This window comes from Pimephales promelas, chromosome 7 (assembly GCF_988280905.1).
Source record: "Pimephales promelas chromosome 7, fPimPro1.hap1.1, whole genome shotgun sequence".
NCBI lineage: Eukaryota > Metazoa > Chordata > Actinopteri > Cypriniformes > Leuciscidae > Pimephales > Pimephales promelas.
In genome coordinates this window covers 21,526,029-21,546,794 of record NC_142775.1, presented here as the reverse complement: position 1 = coordinate 21,546,794, position 20,766 = coordinate 21,526,029, and the positions used below count along the sequence as shown (strand labels likewise).

Sequence of the window (20,766 nt, the reverse complement as noted above, 5' to 3'; positions counted from 1 at the left end):
CTCATGCATATTGGCCGTAATACACCCGCATTTGATTGGTTTCTCACACTCACACAAACCAGGGAGATCAGGGAGGACGAGGAGCAGGTCATTGCGCCACACCGGCCCAACCGGACCTAGTTCTCCGAACTTGTACTCCTCGAGACAGCACCTCTCTGGCCAATTCCTCTGAGTAGGACCTTCTTTCTAAGGGACAGGGCACCCTATGGCACCCTCGTTCTGATCTTTGGAACGAGGTTGGTCAAAACATCTCAAGGACCCCAAAAACACCTTAGATCCCAGAGGGTTAAGGAATTCAATCGTCCAAATTTATCATAAGAAATCATGGTTGGAAAGCAACGGTCCACACTGCATTCAAACAAAAGCACTGGTCAATAACAACATTAAAATGCTTTACTTGTGGAAATTATCACATCATACAAAATTTGACAAGGCTTACAGTCAAGTGTATTTATATTAAACAGAGTATTGCTGTGACATATACAGATCATTAATATATGTAAATAAGACTACAGTGTGAGACTTGGAGAACAAAAGTAATTAGCACAATAATGGAATCCAGCTACAACTGCCTTCTGTGATCAAGCACTTCCACTAAAGCAGGGAGTACAAAATCAGAATATGTAGACCATATAAACAACCTTTGATAATTGACTGTATAAAAACATTTATATTTGACCTCCAAACATTTCATCCCAGTGATTACAGATCCAGTGATTACACCAATGTTGTACTTTTCAGTGTGCTGAAAAATAGCAGCAAAAATCTTGTGGAACTTAGTGGAGGAAGAAGGGTCCATGAAAGGCCTCTTGTTTTGTGGTAACTGCTGGCATAGACTGCAAGTGGTAATTCCCCCCACTATATCAAAATTAAAAATATTTGAATTTGTTTACATTGTCCAAGTCTTCCACAGGTTTGATACTGTAAGAGCCAGTGGCTGCCAGAGGTCTCAGTGGCTCCTGTGTCTCTCATCACATCTAATACAGCATTTATAATCACAGTGAAGCACACTTAAAACTACACAGTGAAACACGTCAACTAAATACAGTAGATGACAAACTACATTACAATACGTTATGTTGTAATATGTTCATGTACATTTAAAATCTTATATGAACTATTAAAATAAGGCAGGTCATAACTACGTTTGGATAAAAACAGCATTGATAAAAGGTTCAAACAGCAAATCTTGGCTCAATGACTGCATGTTGCCCAATGCTACACAATGGTGCTCTAACAACCTTCCAGTTTAGAGTACAGTACTTAAAAGCGTAAAAATTAGTGCAGCTACTTCTCGTAAGAACACAAAGCAGAACAAAAGAAAGGCAAAGATAAAAAATATATTTTTCTGTAGGAAGAAATACTCTAGAACAAAAATAGTCAGTGGGGCATTGTGATCCAAGCGCATTCACAAGCTCTTTCGCAGCCATCCAATCAAAGAAGATTTCAACAGGAAGTGGAGAGCAGGTGGATCAAAAGTTCTACATCAAACATCCAATCGCAACAGGACAGGGTCTTATATGTGCTGCTGCTACAACAAAGGGCTGTAGTCACTCAAAAGAGGTATACAAGTTATTAAAGGAATGGTGCCTAGTGCCAAACACTGGACTGCTAACTCTTTGAGCAATGGAGTTGAATTGTTATCCGCATTGAGATCTGAGCTTGTGGATGCCTTCAGTACAAAGTCAGCATTCTTGAAGATGGAATTGCAACACTGTGCATGCCCAGGCTCCATCTGTCTGTGCCTGCACTGGAATATGTTTAACTGGAATGCAGTAATCAAAGGACAACTTGTGATGGTCCAGTGACAGATGTTGGGCATGTTCTCAATGCGTCTCAGAGTTCAGTGGTCAGCAGACCTTTGGGCTTGTGGCTGTCGTCCTTGGCTGGGTGAGCCACAATACTGTCAAAGATCAATTCAGCAATTGGCAGGTTAAAACATACTTCAAAAAAAAAAAAAAAAAAAATCGAATTGAATTCTTTAAAGTTAAAGCAATTTTTGATATACTAAAACATTTGCAATTTATATGCTGCATGCACATTACTGTTCAAAAGTTAGGGTACTGTATGATTCTTTTTTTTAAGAAATGAACACTTGTATTTAGCAAGGATGCATTAAATATATATATAAATATATATATACAGTCTTACAAGATACAATACAAGACTTTAATAATGTTACAGAATATTTCTATTCCATATAAATGCTGTTCATTTAAACTATTCATTAAAAATCCTGAAAATGGTTTCCACAAAAATATGAAGTGGCACAAATATTTTCAGCATTAATAGTAATTAGAAATGTTCTGTGAGCACCAAATCAGCATTAGGCCCTGTTTACATGGTATTAAGATATTTTGATTTTTGATTGATCGGATCACAAGTGGATGACGCTACAGGTGTAAAACAGGGTCTAAAACATTTTAAGCTCCACTTCCAGAGGTAGTCAAAAAGCATTCGACCAGATTGCTTTCTTAGTGTAGACGCTCATGTGGTCGAATATGTTCCAACAACCTCGAAAAGACCGCCTACTGACCAAATGGGTAAAACATTATGGAAAGCGCACTAGCCAAATGGGATATAAACTTTGTTGGAGACCCAAGTTTGGCATGAAGACGAAAAACGTACAAAGCACAATGTTCTGTCACCATTCCTAATTTCTATCACATGCTCACCACATTTGGCTTGGTCTTGCAGCTTTCAGAGCTGAAACAAAAACTGCTGCTCTCTGTATGTTTTTTCATCATCTCCTTTAACTTTAATAATGTACAATGCGCAAGCTTATTTTATCCATTAGATCGAAATACCAGAGAAAACACATTTAACCTGCTCATAGACACTACCCTCAAAGATATCAGGACAGAAGTGGTTGAAAGTGGACAAAAGAGACAGATTAAAACACCAGGTGTAAACAGAGATGTCTCCCTCGACTACTTGTGATATGATTCACCAAAATACATCTTAATACCTGGTGTAAACAGGGCCTTAAAATGATTTCTAAAGGATTATGTGACACTAAAGAAGACTGTAGTAATGATGCTGAAAAGTCAGGTTTGCCATCATGGTGATAAATTACATTTTAAAATATGTTCAAATAATAGAAAACAGTTATTTTAAGTTGTAATACATTTTTCACATAAATGCAATCTTGGTGAGCAAAAGAGATAACTAAAAATGTACCAACCCCAAACTTTCGAACGGTAGTGTATTAAACGGAACACACAACTTCAGTGGAAAAAGCACGCCCACATAATGGTGTAAAAACAGCCTGACTCCCCTTGGTTTTATCGCAAGTGGTGAATCCAATTGCTTCAGAAAGTAAAAGTACAACTGTCCTCACAGACCAGAGAAAGGTAATAAAGCAAGGATTAAACAAACCTGGTTGCAATCACATTGTGAGTGTGAGAGAGATGGGGGAGTGGGGAAATAGCAGCCCCCTCAGGATGTTGAGATGACATCTCTGCTGTACAGTCTAGGAGGCCGTTAGTAAAGGTGCCAGACAGCTAGATGAGAGAGAGGAAGCAGGGGGACAGTCAGTCACTAAATTAACTAATAGAAATGTGAGAGGTGAGGATAACGAAACTGCACGCTCCACTGAACTGTGGCTTGATAGTAAGTTATCTGAGTCAACATCATCAGATAAAATATTAAAGCTTTTACTAAATGTATAAATCTACAGAGTGCAAAAACAGAACTGCAGAGAAATTAGAGATTTTAGCAGTAAACTCACTGTAGGTGCTGAAGCTGGAATGATCCATCGAGGAGTGATTGTGGGTTTGGGGGCTGGCACCTGTGTCAATTTAAATGTTTCCATAAATTTTAATACTTTAGCAACGTGGAAAAACTTATAACAGGCATTATTGTGCCATACAGTCAATCATATGGACAAACAGTAAACATTGGCTTTCTATAAGCAGCAGAAGCTTATTGTTTCAGTGCTGAACTTACTACAGGAATGGGGTCTGTGAAGTCTATCAGGTTATCAGTCAGAGGGGCTGTCAGCGGCTCAGGATCCTGAACATTGACCTGCATTATAAAAAGCCACATGCTCTAAAAGGGAATGCCAACCAAAAGCACATTCGATGTCTTTTTCCTGCAGGAAATACAAATCTAGAGATCAAAGAGTTTTACAGCATTTTGTAATCATTAGAAAACAAAATTTCAACAAATCCAGAAAGAACAACAGTGTCTTTCTGTTTCTGTCTTTCTGTGCCTTTCAACAGCATCACTGAATGCAAAATTGACAACAGAACCGGAAGAGAATACAATCCTGAATAAAGTCATAGTTTTTGTTATTTTTGGACCAAAATGTATTTTCGATGCTTCAAAACATTCCAACTAACCCACTGATGTCACATGACAGCCAGCGGTTGTAGTATTCTGAGCCGAAGCAACGGGCAGACAATACTGATTTTAGACCGAAAGTAGTTTAGCATGTAAGATGGGAACCTCTAGGTTCTAAAACCTTATCAAGCAGGCTAGAGCGCCGTCTACTAGACGACTCTATCTCTCAAAATGGTATGCTTTCTGGCTGGATTTTCACCTTCTTGTAGATTTTAAATAAAGACTGAAAGAGTTGACAAAAGCTGGTGACAATGGTGACGTTTAAGTTGTGCGACCATGGCTGAGATTGTTTATAGCCCAATCTTTGCTTTTTTACTTCTGCCGATTTTATCTAGGCTTCAAAATTCATAAAAAGTTGTGATGATTTGTTAAGATTATCATTTGTATCATAAACTTTTGTTGATTGCAGAGCTTATTTTCTGCAATAATCCAAAAGCCAATCCTATTGGGTTTTTTTTGGCAAGGGAACTAGGATGATGCGAATTTCTGGGCTGGCCTACAATATGTAATCCTTGCAGCACTCTATTGACGTGCCTGCTGAAATTTAATTTCCCTGTAAAGAAGAGCACGTGTCAGCAGTGAGTGAGTAAATGATGGTGTATGTTGACAGCTGCTGGTGACTCTCATTACAGCATGCCAGCAGCTGGAATGACATTAAGCCACTTTTGTTACCTTGGATGACTGGGTTTCATTCAGTGGGTCTGATGACAGATGCGGCACAGAAGAAATGAAGTCGTCTGCGTTCTCTTCCAGGCTAAGGGCAGACAATGAATAGATTGTTTATGGGAGTGCCCAATGATTTTTCTTGTGAGAGAATCTTGAAGATGCCATTATGTTTAAACAATAGCATTGTTGAAGTTGTTCTTGTCCATTTTTTGTAACAATAAAAACAAACAAACAAGCTAACAATAATATTTAGGTCTTCTCATTAGTGATGAAGAATGTCTGAGAAGAGCTATGGAAACACAACCTTTTGATTTGATCACCGGTAAAGAGCACAAAACACATGGAAAACCTTTCAAAGCACTTTCCAATCTATAATTCATTAGTGTTCATTCAAGACATACAATGATATCACAATGATTATTCACCCTTGATTGAAACCTAAGAACACCTCTTATGAAGTGTTTGAGGAAATGACTCAGAGGTCATTTGTGATTACTGATGATTATGGGTTTGTGTGTGTGTGTGTGCACATATGGATGGCTTCCCACCAGAGCAAATCAGCCTTGACAAAGTGGGTAACATGGTAAAGGTACAAATTATTCACACATTTGGCAGATGACTTTGCCAGTGTGTGTTTTCCCCAGGAATCAAACCCATAATTTTGGTGTCTACAAATTGAGCATCTGATGTGGGCATCACTAATAAATAATAATTAAATCTCTTGATTTTTTCCATTATAACTGTTTTTCATTTGGTATATAATTTCAACAATTAGTCACATTTGATTGATTTAATTAACATTGTAAACAAAATCTGCAGCTAATGTAGAACAGAGAGAGAAAAAAACATTGTCCACATTAAGACTCATTTTACATATCTTTCTATTATCATTTGACTTATCAGAGCTGAATGTCGGTGTACACAGCAAATTGTACAGTCAATCTATGGCATGGGTATATACGTTTACATAAGAACATGTTTCCAGGCAGACCACAGCAATATGACCATAGACTGTAAAAAAAAAAATGACCCATCGGTAACTACCTATCAACAGCTGCCACTAGATGGCAACAGCAAGCTATATTAAGGATAGGTTAATGCTAGATTAAGGAAAGTTTTTGGTTCACCACAAGGTAGGGTCTTTAGACATGTCAGTAAAATGATGTGAATTACCGGTAGTTTCTTTTATAAGTTGTATTTTATTGTAAATAATCATAGCAGTTATTGTTCAGTTGGTAAAAAAGTTTTTTTTTTTTTTAACAAACTGTACTAAAACACTATTCCTATGATGCAAAACTGAATTTAACATCATTAATCCAGTCTTCAGTGTCGCATGAAATCATTCTAATATGCTGATTTGGTGCTAAAGAAACATTTCTTATTATTATCAGCTGTTAATATTTTTTGTGGAAATCATGACACATTTTTTTCAAGATTTTTTGATAAATAGGAATTCAAAAGCATTTATTTGAAATATATTTTTTGTAACATCATAATTGTCATTACTGTCACTTTTGGTCAATTTAATGCATCCTTGAATAAAAGTATTGATTTCTTTGATTGGAAAAAAAAAAGAAAAAAAAAAACTCCAACATTTGAATGGTTGTAGTGTATGATCATATAGAGAAGAAATAAAACAAGCTCTGGCTTGCTGATGGGGGGACCAGGTGGCTCCTTTAATCTGGGCGTGCCCCCGTTTATGACTGCCTGCTTGTGCTCCACTGTCCCAGGAGAATTACAGGCCCACTACCATTTGATCCCACTATGTCATAATCCACACAATCAAACAACAAAGCGATGCTTCTATGTAGCACAATCTTCTCACTGTACTTGGACTAGGTTTTGTGTGCTCACTGTGCTGTAGTCTCACCTGCTAGTAGAGCAGGGCAGCCGGCCGGGCTGTTTGAACAGGTCCCAGGACTCCTGCCGCTCCACTCTCCCACTCACTGGCAGAGAGGTTGTGCTTCCCATACGCCCCCCAAGACAAATCAGTCTGAAAAAGAGACAAACATCCACCATCTTATCTTATCATTTTTTTTTTTTTTTATAACAATCATGCAACTATTATAATGTTTGTGTCTATATGTTATCTGTCAACTGTTACAACAAGACACATGTGATGCTATCTCGGAAAACCCGTCAGATGTCGCGCTGGTATGTTTTCAGTAAGAACCAAATATAGATTGAATGTCCGTTTTTTTTCTCAAAATCTGGTTTTTATTAAATTATTATTCTATAACATTTTGTTTATCATCTCTGAATATATCTTGGGAAAATTCACTAGTTTAATGCCGAAAAATAGCGATGTCCAGTTGAAAAGACTGTGTTTCTCTTTAAGAACACGCATGGCGGCGGAGCAGAGGGGGAAACACAAATCTCCCGTTTAGCTCTCCTTCTTTTAACACAACAAAGACAGTTCCGCTATCAAAATAAACAACATAACAGAATAAAGTCCAGTCCTGGGTGAACTACAACAGCCCGCAATTTTGTCTTTCTTTATTTTTATCCAGCGTTATCGTGTGGTGTGATGCGGAGCACAAGATAACAACAGAGTTTGAAACTGCTCGTTTAAAAGACCTTGCTCGCCTCTCAATCATCCAATTTCAAAACGGTTTTCACAGGTTGAATTTTGAATTCGTAAGCTTTCGAATGATACCTAATCTATGATGATTACTAAAATATGTGTTATGAAAAAAGGCAATAAAAAAGGGAGTGCCAGTCATCCTGCTAGCAGGACGCGACAAGTTATTAAACCTGTTTTTCTCAAAATTCCATTCCTGAAAATCATAGCGATCAGCTGACTTCAGATAACCATAATATGTAATAACCTGTAACATGTCAAATTTCACCATGTGGTGGGTTTTCCCAGATTGCATCACATATTATAATGTATCAAAAACAATGTCTGACCTTGAATTTCAGCTGCTACATTGTCATTTATAATCGTAGTGCATAAAGGAAATATTTCACCCAAAAACAGTTTGCACAGCAGCGTTCTCTCACCCGAAACACATCATACCTGGCTGCTGCCTCATGTAGGTTACAGTTCTTGTCTGGAGTCAATCCAAGCTCATCTCTAGAATCCTGAACAAAGATATTTTTGAACATTTTCAAACATATGCATGCAAGTCTTCATGCAATAGTATACCTGACATTAACATGCAGTGGCTTGCAAAAGTATTAATTTTGTTAGGCCATCCTTAATTTTCTTGTTTGCCGTAACCCGACCGACCGTGTCAATTTAGGACCGACCCAATTATTTATTTATTTTTCTCTGACCGCCTTGCCGGTTGTAAACTTGCATTAAGACCGATTCAATTTTTATTTTACTCTTCAAACAACAAATACAAATGCAATAAAATAATATAAATTATAATATAATAAATATTGCGAATATACAATGCATAGGCTCCATTATTTCTTTTAAATAAAAACCTGTAAAAATTGTTTACACCATTGGTTTACGCATGTCACACTAATGGCCTGCGTTCGCTTCGTTGTCACTGGTTGGCCCTTGGTGATGGCTGCAGCTAGCCTGACTTCACTACTCTTGAGTGAATGCAGTGTTTCCCCTACCATTGTTTTAGGGGGCGGCCCGCCCCCTCAAAAACGACCCCCGCCCCCCCCCCCCTAAAATGCTGACGAAATCCAGTCATAAAAAAGGAATTTACTGTATATTTTCGACGAATAAATAGAAAGCGGTTCAGTACACTGGAAATCAAATCGCGATGTAGACTAGTGTGTGTGAATGACCCCCCTCACACCCCCTCAAGGAAGACAAACAGCAAACTTTCCTAGAATAGGCTAATATAATCCTGCGCATGTAAAAACTAATTCTGCCTGTGAGAGTTTTTGAATACCTTGAGTGCTGCCTCTGCCTGAGCTTTCAGGATGTTGCTCTTGAGTTCATCAGGAGGTTTGAGCTGGTTCAGGACAGGACTGTTGCCCACACTATTTAAACTTTTCTCTGTCAGTTTCACCACTTCCTCCTGCACATAAATCAAAGATTCAATGTGTGATGATGAATATGTATCAACATTGTTTTTGTGTTCTGTTAATTGCTTAAATATATAGAAGGCTGAAATAAATATCAGGTTAAAAAAAAGACCGTACGTAGCACTGAGCTGGAAAACATATAGATATCACTGACTGCAGTAATAACATGAGGAATCATCTTCCCTATTCACATTTAAAGGTGCAATGTGTAAACATGTTGATTATCTATAAACAGAAATACAATATGACATCCATAACTAGGTTTTCAGTGGTGTATAAAGAATTTACTTAATAAACCATAATGTTTATTACCTTAGAATGAGACATTTATATCTACATAACCCCAGGCACCCACTGAAGATGGGGAGAAAAAAAAAATCAAAAAAAAAAATCTATTTTTTAAAAAATATTAATCGATTTGACCAACCAACTCGATTTTTAAATCAAATCGATTTTTTTTCCCAGCCCTAGGGGATACGTTCGTGAGACAGCTGATTAGTACTCTTGTCATTGACAGTAAAACAGTATGATACAGGAATCATCAACCCGTCGATCAATCGACCCGAACAATTCAATCTTGGAAGCATTTTAAGTCGATTGTGAAGAGTTTTCAAAATCAGAGAAAAAAAGCATATTGTGTGTAGTGAATAGTGTCTAGGGGATGCGGAGGTGCATGCGCTGTCACAATCATATCATTTTTGCCACGCGGACCTCTGGGTTCATGCGGACGCGTCGAGTTTAAACAAGGCTTTATGCTTTAACCAGCTCAGCCATAGTACAGCTCATATTTAGCCAGCTAAACTTGTACTACCCCGTTAGAAAAATATATAGTTGCATAGTTTCATGTGGTTCTTTTCCCTCGCTGTATTATGGGTTTGCTATGTGGGGAGAAATGTGCTGGTTATGTTTGTGAGACAATCAACTGATTACTATTATTATATATTAAGACCCTTGATCCTCACCTGACTATGGCTTTGTAAACTTTATCCATGATGTGGTTTATAATGGACTGTGGTACAGAAACAGTGACAATGTTACACACTCTTGGCTTACTCTGGCTATTTTCTCTGCTGTCTCAGACGACTAGCTGAGCCCTTAGTGCAACTCGTAACCGAACAGCTAGATGTCATTAAAAAATACACACTGCACCTTTAATGTAAAATACATCCTTAGGTTAGAGTGGCATAGTGGCCAACACAGTGTCTACTCCTTGTAAGTCTGTCAAGCTTTAACCAGATGCTGTGAAGTCATTTTCAAAAAGATTTGTTCTCAGTCTTTGTGGGGGCTTATGGATGGCTGAACTGACCTGGTTGTTCATGTTGAGGTTGACATTGGTTCTGGCTGGAGCAGACACTGGACTATTTTCGATCTCTAGTTGTTTGAGTCGAGCTGCAGCCTCTGTGGATGAGAACAGATACAGTAATCATCACTAAACAATGAGAGGCCATACAGATGGAAACACATGTACATGTGTGGGGATTAAAACATGTTCACTCGTGTGTTAATTGGTTCAGACAATGGAAAGGCAGAGCGTGACATCACCATAACCGTACAGAATGTAAATGCAGCACTGTTGAAATAATCAAATTAAAAACCAAGCAAAATATAGGCTAATGCAAATAGTAGTTTGTTTCATAAAGCCTTTAGATATTTTATATAAATAAAATGATTAATTCAAATATATAAATTAATTCAAATATATAGTGTGCATCAATACAAGTTGGCATTTGTATTGCGATGCATCGTTTATAACACATTTGCATCGGTAAAAAATGATTTACTCATATATAATTATTAGTAGATTCTACTATTTTTTACTATTAAGTGACCAATCATTTGTGATCAATATTTTATTATGTAACTGCTGCGTTCACATCAAACGCGGATAGAGCCAGAAGTGAGTGATTTCAATGTTAAGTCAATGTAAAGACGCGGGTCTAGAGGTCCTGTGGCACGATTTCGCCTCATTTGCGTGTCCAGTTCGACTAGATCGATTTCTCCTTTCTGTTGCTCAAGCACGTTTTCTCATCACCACTGCTACAGCTCCTACATGAATATGACGTATCACAACACTACGGAGTGCAAGACGTGTCCTGAGAATCACCTTTAAACCTTAAAGTAGGACATGCAAGTTAATCTGTGAAAACCAAATCTTTTGTTTGTGAAAGAGCCATGCATTAAAAGTCAGATGGCACTTAAGCTACTTTATGATTTGCTGTATGTCTGAACAAAATAAATAAATGTCAACTATCTATTAGGGCTGTCAGTTAAACACATTATTAATGGCGTTAACACAAACCCATTTTCGTGCGATTAACAGACTTTTTTTTTTTCACATACTTTTACAACAGGACGTTAGCCTGACTTCGTCATACTCATATTCAAGAGAGAATATGAGTCTGAAACTCCTCCGTTGGGCTTTGATTATGAGGCGTGTCGTAACCGAACCAGGAAAAAAAAAAACCTCTGCACTCAATTGGATAGTCGGTAAACCTACAACCAATCAGAGCAACGCAGTAAGTCAACTCCTTTGCATAGCACAGTTTTCAAATACAGAACGTAGCCTAACTTTATTTATTTTTGAAGTTAAATAACGACTGTTGCTTCTTTTACTTATTTCTACATGAGTGCCACCAAAGGAGTAACCACAACGACCACAGGCTTTTCATTACGTCCCATCTTCTTAACGACCGTCAGAGCCAGCTAATAAGTTAAACCTTTCCCGAATCATGTAGGAAGGATGCCAAAAATATTTTTCCGATCGACAAATGCCTTGATTGCAGTTCTCTGTTTGACTATGAAAAAATTAATGCGCTGTCGATTTATTTTACAAAAGACGTGACAGCGGAATCTATACATCTCAATTCTCCAGCTGCAGTCATCTTTGACAAGCGCTCTTTGATAACGTGATGATTACGTCCCTGCAGATCATCTGTCCATCATCGTACAAAGCCCGCCCTGGCAATTTGATTGGCCCAATCATTTTTTGACTGATCATAATTACTGCTCAATGGATCGAGTCCAGACCGAACTTCCCGACCAAAAAAATGTTGTGGGTGGAGTTCGGGCTGGCATCCAGGCTAACAGGACGTGGCATGCACCCAGGACCTTTTGTTGCTTCGTCGACCAAAGCGCAAGTGGATCTAGCTAGACCAGAAACAAAACAACAGGCACGACGCCACACCCACTTGATTGGGCTTGCAAGCCGGCCAAATAGTTGGTTAACGTTACAATCTGAGTGGATGACAAGCACGAGACGCCGAAATGGATGCCAATAAAATTCTGAATGGAAAGTTTACTTTTTAAAAGTTGCCACATGGTCCCATTGACAAAACCAAAGTGATCTGTGTGTTTTGTCGTTGTGAACGGAGCTATCATCATCACAGCAAGTCCAGTCTGAAACACCACTTGATGATGGCCAAGCACACACACAGCTGATGTGAATTCTCCACTGGTCAATATTGCAGTTCTTTATTATTCTGTAACCTGAATTGGCCTATTCTGGAAGCAGACAATACCAGTGCTTAACTTTTTACCCAGTTCAAATTATAAACTCTTTTTCTTGTGTCAGGTTAAAAGCACTAAACACTAATGTACATTATACAATTGTTTTGTTGCCTGATTTTTCCTTTGAAACTGTCTATTTAATTTTACATTTGGACGAAACATTGCCCAAAATTTCTGTTTGCGCATCCCATTGTATCTGTGATGTGTTAACTGACCAGCCAGAGAGAGGGTCTCCTCAGTGACTGTGCTGGCTGTGGTATGAGCATCACTCGGTCCCACTTCTTCTGCCATCACCGTGGAAACAGTGGCCAGAAGAACCTCATCAACACATGTCTCCAAGAGATCAGTCACCAAGGGCATGCTGTGAAGGATGAAAGGGTTAATTACCATTTGTCAGTTATAGGATGTAACCCCCTATGTGCTGCTCATTCATAATCCACATCAACAGATATGACAAATGTGACTCACCTGGACAAACATCCTTGAAGCTGGGTCAACCTCAAGTAACAGCTATGTAGACAATAGCACAGTATCACATCCCAAATATGTGATGGTCAAATTTTTAAAAAGAAAATAACTCGCACCCGGTGAAAGATACTCAAAACTAGATGGGTGTTAGGCTTGGGCAATATAGATTTACATGTATATGAAATGTATTGCACAACTCTAAGGGTATAATCAAACCTTTATAATCAAATTTGAGCAGACATTACTGAGGAGCCTCACACAAATGGAGTAGAATCATTATCTAACAGAGTAATGTGCCAACTGACCACACACATTCCTCTAGATCTAGATTAAAGGACCCCCCACCCCCGACCCCCACACACACACGCTTAATGTCTGTAATGAAAAAGCAATGTATTCTGGAAAGGACGCTACATTTTAGACACGTAATTCCTTACCACACTGACTAAACCCAAAACACTTTACATGTACATGCACTATACATGTTTCAGTGCCTGTATGGACCAAGTAATTACCACTTCATTAAAAAAAAAAAAAGCTGGAGACATGACCATATCTGACATTTACAGAAACGTTAACATCACATGAGTCCCAACACAAAACAAATATACCACAGACCTAAAGAGAGACTGAAACAAACAATGGGGAATTGCTTTTGTTTGGTAGTTTTAATCATATGTCTTACAGCCATGTAAGATACAGCTGTCCTTTGGTTATAATTTTACTGTAGACAATCTAAAAACCATGTATATTGCACTTTTACATTGGTAACTGGTTAAAATGTTTATATCACCCCAATAAGAACTTATGGCAAAGTTACATAATCAGATAATTCTGATTACACAGAGATATACTAAAACGAAACATAATCTTAGTGGCACTTTCCACAAAAAGTAGGTTTCCCTAAAGGCACAAAACTATTATTTTCTTCACAAAATAAACAGGTCCCAATTCAGGCAGAACTGTTACCCACTTTGGTGTTTTCATTTTTTAATAATGCTTACATTATTTAATCAAAAACTAATAGGGTTTAAAAAATTGCAAACCTCAAATAAATACAACCTCTTGAGGTGGACACTTAAGAATGAAGTACTTTCATTTGGTTAAATTTTAATGCTCTATGTTGTATCCTATTTGTGAAAAGCACCTAATAACTGTTTTAAATGTACAGTAGGTCTAAACAAGCAAGTAAACCTGTAAGCATGTTGATCAAAGTGTAACATATGCCAAATAAATAGCTAAAATAAAATGTCAACAGGACATTTCCTGTGTGACAAAGCTGGTTGAATAATGACCAAGTCGCACAGCCACAGTAAGGATGAAGGTTATCTTTTCACTCTGGCTGGTTTCAGTCTAAGAGGGGAAGGGCATAGAACGCTTTCTGTGGTTAAAAATGAATGGAAGACTTTAATCCAGGTAGTTTCACTTGATCTCAGACGGAGAATATGCCTTTCATCCTGGCGTTCCCTGGCCCTCAGTTTGAATCCAAGGAATGCGGGGGTGGAGGAGCTGTGACAGCATCCGTGTCTGAGAGGAGGAGCAGGGAGTTGCCTGGTAGTCACGCTGGAGTCAGTGCTGGGATTGAATGGGGGGGAAGTGAAGCCTGGATGGGTCAGTGGAGGAGGGGGGAGTGTTAGCATGAGGGGACAGGAATACTGGAGAAATCAGCGTAGGCAACAAAAAGAGAAATAAAACGAGATAAAAAGTTGAAGGAGCTAAGGCAGAGGATGATATACAGAAAATATATTAAGATGTTTATAGATGACTGCACTAATTTGAATGCACTACTCTTTTAAGTCATATAAATCATAGATCTTCTGCTGCTGTTGCATTCAACAACAAACATCTGAGAGCTTCAATTTGCAAATAATGTTCCTTTTAATGAAGTAGAGTGTGTCTCAATCCCCAAATGCGTCTCAAAACTCCCTAGCATTACAGATTGTGAACCAGTATATCGTGTACACGAATTGGGCACTGGCAAGGAAAGTAATGACCCTGGCTTGCTAGACATTCGGACAATTTCTGGCGTCATGACAACATCCTCATTGTACAACAGCAGAACTCATATATTGATTATATTCTTTTTTTTTTAAATTAAGTGTTATCTAAAGTACATTATTATAAACATCTTGTTCATTATGTGCAACATTTCAGTGTTTAATTATAAATGTTAGCTAGATTATGTTCATTATCTGTCTAGCGATGTATGTTTATGCTGACATATTATTTAATAATGGTTTGCCTTTTAAAAACATATCTCTGATGTTTTTTTATGTGTAGTGAGTTTACGTTACAAGTGATTTATGTTTTTACGCTTCAGAACTTCCGTTAAGGGAACATAGTGAGCATTGGTGCTTCGGCTGCTTGCTGGTTTTCACGGTATATTGTGGGACTTTTTAGGGAGCGAACGTTTCAGTGAACTGGAAGGATTTTACGATCAAGACTCCTTTAAAATGACTCCTTTCCCTGACTACTGAACTAGGGAGCTGATTGAGACACACTATTAGTTGAACAGATTCACAAATCAATCTTCAAACAAAATATCAGTTTAAATCCATCTCACTCATTCGATCCTATTCATGAATTAATCATTGTGTTGAGAAGCAAAATTAATATTTTTAATTGAGTTTTGTAATTGAATATTGTAATTGAGACTCATTAAGTAATATTAATTTTAATAGAATAACTGTTACTAGCATTAATACTACAATATTATTATAATTTTTGAATTACAACTTTATTATTGCATGAAAAGATGTAGCAATGTAAATGGATCAATGGGAAAACAAGGTCATGGGGTAGCAGATGGTAAAACAGATGAAAGGTGACAAAGAGGGTTGAATGACTTAAAAACATACTTGAGTGGACAAAATCATAGAGAAGAAAGCATTTTTAGTCTGTTTACTTGCTTGGGCAGAAGGGGTTTTGTTTGGTTAGTGAGGAGCATTAATTAAAGCATCAATTCAGAAAAGAAGAACAGAAGTGAGAAATTGTCATCAGAAAGGAGTGGAAAAGGGATATCCACTTGTCTGTTCCACCTTTGAATTAGTTTCAAGTTTGATGGAAAGGACAGGACAGTCACAAAGCAAACAACTGAGAGCATACTGCTTCATGTGGCAGTTACAACTAGGGATGTCCCGATCCGATTCACAGCATCGGTATTGTGCTGATACTGGCCCAGAACGCTAGATCGGAGATCGGAGGGGAGAAAAAAAAAAGATCCAATACCTTTCTAACATTGCTTGAATATTAGCATTTTTCTTGCTACGACAAGGCACACTATGCAAGAATTGTACCTTAATATAACAGCTTCAAAGTCATTTTGGTGGTAAAGAAACTCATATTAGGGCAAATCGTCCTGGTAGTAAAGCTTGGGGGGACGTGCTGGAAAAACCAGCAATGCAAGTTTGAGAGGAGCACTCCTGACAAATCTCGCAAGAATCACAACATGCTTTATGGAAACGACGTCACACACATCAACAACAACATTTGACGACACTTGCGCTCATTTCAGACGTGATACTAGACGATGAAAAAAGCAAAGAAAACGTGGTCGGAAGAGACTTTTTCATAGATGGGGCTTTTTTCATTAATTGGTGCGAGCTAAAAAGCAGCACTGGATGCAACAGAGATGCTGACCTGGCGATCCTGTTGATGGACTAGTACATATGTTTTGTGATTTCACCGGAATGAATGGAGAGAGTCCGCAACGGCGATAGATTGAAGAGCGCGTCCGAGTGGAGACTGTGTGCGCGCCGCCACATAGGGTGACCAGATGTCTCGAAAAATTCGGTACAGTCACAAAATCTAAACTGTTGTCCCGAAACTGGCCCTAATTGTCCCGAAAATTATAATAAAGCAAAACCTTGTAGTTATTGTCTGATAAAATATTAAAAATTGTTTATTGCCTGCAGCATCTTTTCGGTTTCTTTTTTTGAAGTTCTGCAAAGATGTATGCGCAAATTTAGATATACATTGATAAGCACATTTTCATTCATTTGTTTCGTTGACATGGCTAGTGTACCGGGGCCACAACATGCCATTTTTTAGTGGCAGACTAAAGACTTATGGCAGAATGTTGAAAAAAAAAATGTTTGGTTCAGGTTTGAAATTCATTATCTTTTATTATAGACCATGTAGTCCAATATCATAGTTGGCCAACCCATAGGCGAAAAAGTGGCATTGGGACATCCCTAGTTAAAACAAACCATTCTATTGGTCCAGCTGAGATCACAGGTACCCTACTGATTAGGTTGGTTGGTTTGGACTATAAATCAAGCAATAACAGAACTGATGTTGATACTGATTTTCCCAGCCCAAGAAAAAAAAAACAATTGGTACAAAGCCAATCACAAGAAATCCCTCAGAAATGCACTGATTGGTTGAAGAGAGTCTATGAAGGGTTGAAAACACGAGTGTACATACCTTGCCTTATGAAAAGGCCACTGGGGTTTCAGAACATCAGACTAAAACAGAGTTTAGAAAAAAAAGAAAAGAAAAAAAAAAAAAACTAGAACATTAAGGAATGAGGATCACATTTCCATTCATAAGACAGGACAACATATCCAACACTTATATAATAATAATCCCACTTTCCAATTTAATTTATTTTCAATATTTCAAGTTTAAGGCAAAGCTCTGCACAGCACAATAACCACAAAGACAGCCTCAGGAGATAGAGCAAGACGAGGGGGAAAGTAAGAGACAAAGAGTCCTTTCGCGTCAAGAGAGAGTTCGTATATTGTCAGCCCAGCAGGCGTTTTCTCCAGTGCTGAAGCAGCCATCTGCTCAACGTCAAAGCTAAACAGCATGAAGCACCTTCAACGCCAGTCACCAGCCAGCACCACAACCTCACACCAGCTCACCAACAGCCCAGCAGGACCAAACAGCCCAAAAATATCATTTATACAAGTGTTGCACTCTGCCAAAGTGATGTTAACTGGCTGTGCGTGGGCCTGAAGTAACAGCAGGGAATCAGATTAACCTGCTTAGAGGTCTTATTGCATTAAAATTGTGAGAAGCTCACCTCCTCTTGTCCGATTGGCTGCCACCGGGACTTCTGGGGAGGGTTTCGATTTCCATGGAACCTGGTGCAGAGAGTGGGGGGCTGACCACAGGAATACCGGACCAGGGAGGCCGTGATTGGGTGGGCTGAGAAAAAAAAGATGTGTGGGCTGCATTTAGATACAAAAACACTCCAAGCTAAATAGCCTTGCCAAACCAAACATGTGAATGTATGATAAAAATAATCAAGTCCAAATCAAACTAATAAAAAATATGCAGTATAAACTTGCTGACTAATTTATTGAAATAATTAACGGTTCAAGTTTATTTTAAGGAGCCAAATTTATATTTAACATTTATTTATATTACTCAAATTGTGACGTGAATTTTTGCAAGTTTAGGGTTGGTAAGGTATTGTAATATTTTTTGGAAGAAGTCTCTTATGCTCACCAAAGCTGCATTTATTTGATCATAAAATAGAAATCTTGCTATTTAAAATAATTGTTTCAATTTATTTTAAAATTTAGTTTGTTTCTGTGATGAAAATGCTGAATTTTGTGCAGCCATTACTCAAATAACCCAGCCATTATAGGTGCACACTTGGTGCAGTAACATTTCTTATCATCAACGTTGAAAATATGCTTCTTAATATTTTTGTAGAAACCATGACACTTTTTTATGATTCTTTGATGTTCTAGAAAGCATTTCTTTGAAACAGTATTTAAAAAAAAAAAGATTTCTGTCACATTTTTAATGCATCCTTACTGAATAAAAGTATTAATTAAAACAATCTTTATTGACCCCAAACCTTTAAACAGTATGTATCTTAGTATCTTTTTTAAAAGTGCCCAGACTTTAATTTCTTTAGTTTACTCATATGCAATCATTTTCAATCAAGTTTGTAGTGAAATATGCCTTGACATTTCTTTTAATGTAAGATTAAAACAAACAAAAAATAAAATAAAAACATTTGTAAACATTACAAAAGTATATATTTTTGTAAGGTAACTGCAAGTATGTACTACCTTCGTTTCTAAGCTTGGGCTCACTCCGTTATTGTGGTTACTGTGGAAAGAGAAGAGAAAATGTGAGTGATATATAACCTATGTCTGGGTTTATAAGCTACTGTTGACTGGCTTCAGTAGGGAGCACAAAGATGGTCTCTTTATAGAGGTGACCAGAAAACATGGCCATGTCAATCCAACACTGGATCAGCATGAGCCAATACATTCCTGATGTTGTTTTAGCATGTGACCAGGGGGCCTTATGATCAAAACTTTCTGTAGATTTCATCCTAAAAATATGCACAAGTTCCCTTTAGAAAACCCAGTCAGCTAAAGATTGTGCGATCAAGATCAATCGACCAATCAGGATGTTCTCTGTCTTACGTGCACTTCATGTGGCATACCCTCAAGGTCTCTCGCTCTCTCCCTCTCTGCCGTGCGCTCAATACTGGAGCACAGTTTTTTCTGTCTCGGCATGCACGCTCGTTTTTGCTCTCTCACTCTAGATTCCGGGAGATTTTAACTAATTTGTGTGCATCAGAACGCCGCTATCAATATGCGGGAGACTCCCGGAACTTCCGCGAGACTTCGGATGTCTGCAAACTGTGGCTTTTTTGAAGAGCGAACGTTGTCAACATTACTCAGTTGAAATCCAAAAAACTTCCACACCTGCGACTTCATTCAAAGAGTAGGGGGAAGTTCTGTTAATGGGTCTCCTGCATCTGCAGTTACAATGCTATCTTTTTAATGTCTGTAGCTTATTTAGAGGAGGTTGACCATAGACTCGCAGCCCTTCAACACGCGTGTTTTTTTTCCGCTTGACAAGCCGAAAGGACTTGACATGGGGGGCGTGGCAGCATCGACGATTCCATTTTTTTAATTCGAAGTTCGAGATTGTGAATTAATTTTGATCGATTTCGATTTGACACCCTTATAAAACAGTAGTAATTCATACCCTATTTTACATTCAAATCATGTTAAGAAATTAACTCAAAAGACTTTAACTTTAGTTATGTTTTGAGTGCATGTTGGAATAAACTAAAATGTAAAAAGGCTCTGGACATTAAATCATCAACAGTTCATCAACAGTTACTATACACACACACGATAGTATCACGATTGAGTCCATAGAAGTGGTGAACAGCTCTGAAAACTGTTGGTATGCTTTCAAATGACATATTTTGTGACTGATGTTGAAAGTAGGGCTGGGCCGAATAGCATTTATTGAGCTTTGAAGCTTCGGTAGTCATGAGCATCGAATAGCTTCGGAATCTCTATAGCCTATGTCTGTCTGTCCGTTTGCATTTTGATTGTTTCGAGAAACGTTCATCCAAACGACTTCACAAGGCAGTGCAGTGTCGTATTTGGTGCAATATAGATAGACAGGCGAGACGCGACACGTTCAGAATTAATAAACTTTTTAATAAACTACAGAACAGTGCACAGTGCGAGCGGGAGCCGGCACGCCTTTTGCGAGCAGAGCTTATGCTGCGAGAACGGACACTGCACTAGTGATATAAAACACACATTTCACCAGATTTTATAGCGCAAAACATTCAAGCACGAATGAGAACAGTTTCGAGTGGCAAAGTGTGCAAAAGTACAAATATTCGAATGTCACATTTTCAAATCGAATACCTATGGAAGTGGGTATACCTTTTGACTTTACGGCAGTGGGTATACCTTTCGACTTTATTCCCAAAATCTTTGAACTTTATTACCGAAATGTTTCGACTTTATTCCCGAAATGTTTCGACTTTATTCTCGAAATGCTATT

The 20,766-nt window shown here is 38.1% G+C and overlaps 1 protein-coding gene across 2 annotated transcripts in view; it reads right to left on the bottom strand.

Moving 5' to 3' along the window:
- Window positions 1–371: 371 nt before the first annotated feature.
- epb41l5 (erythrocyte membrane protein band 4.1 like 5) overlaps window positions 372–20,766 on the bottom strand; it is a 39,380-nt gene continuing 18,985 nt past the window's right edge. For both annotated transcript variants that reach the window (XM_039682940.2, XM_039682941.2), the window contains exons 15-26: window positions 19,011–19,050; window positions 18,008–18,132; window positions 12,729–12,874; window positions 10,313–10,404; window positions 8,871–8,999; window positions 8,030–8,094; window positions 6,881–7,003; window positions 5,017–5,098; window positions 3,949–4,026; window positions 3,731–3,790; window positions 3,379–3,503; window positions 372–1,903 (exon numbers count right to left, since the gene is read on the bottom strand). In XM_039682940.2, coding sequence (XP_039538874.2) covers window positions 1,837–1,903; window positions 3,379–3,503; window positions 3,731–3,790; window positions 3,949–4,026; window positions 5,017–5,098; window positions 6,881–7,003; window positions 8,030–8,094; window positions 8,871–8,999; window positions 10,313–10,404; window positions 12,729–12,874; window positions 18,008–18,132; window positions 19,011–19,050 — 1,132 coding nt within the window. In that variant the 3' untranslated portion in view covers window positions 372–1,836. The remainder of the gene's footprint in view (window positions 1,904–3,378; window positions 3,504–3,730; window positions 3,791–3,948; window positions 4,027–5,016; window positions 5,099–6,880; window positions 7,004–8,029; window positions 8,095–8,870; window positions 9,000–10,312; window positions 10,405–12,728; window positions 12,875–18,007; window positions 18,133–19,010; window positions 19,051–20,766) is intronic.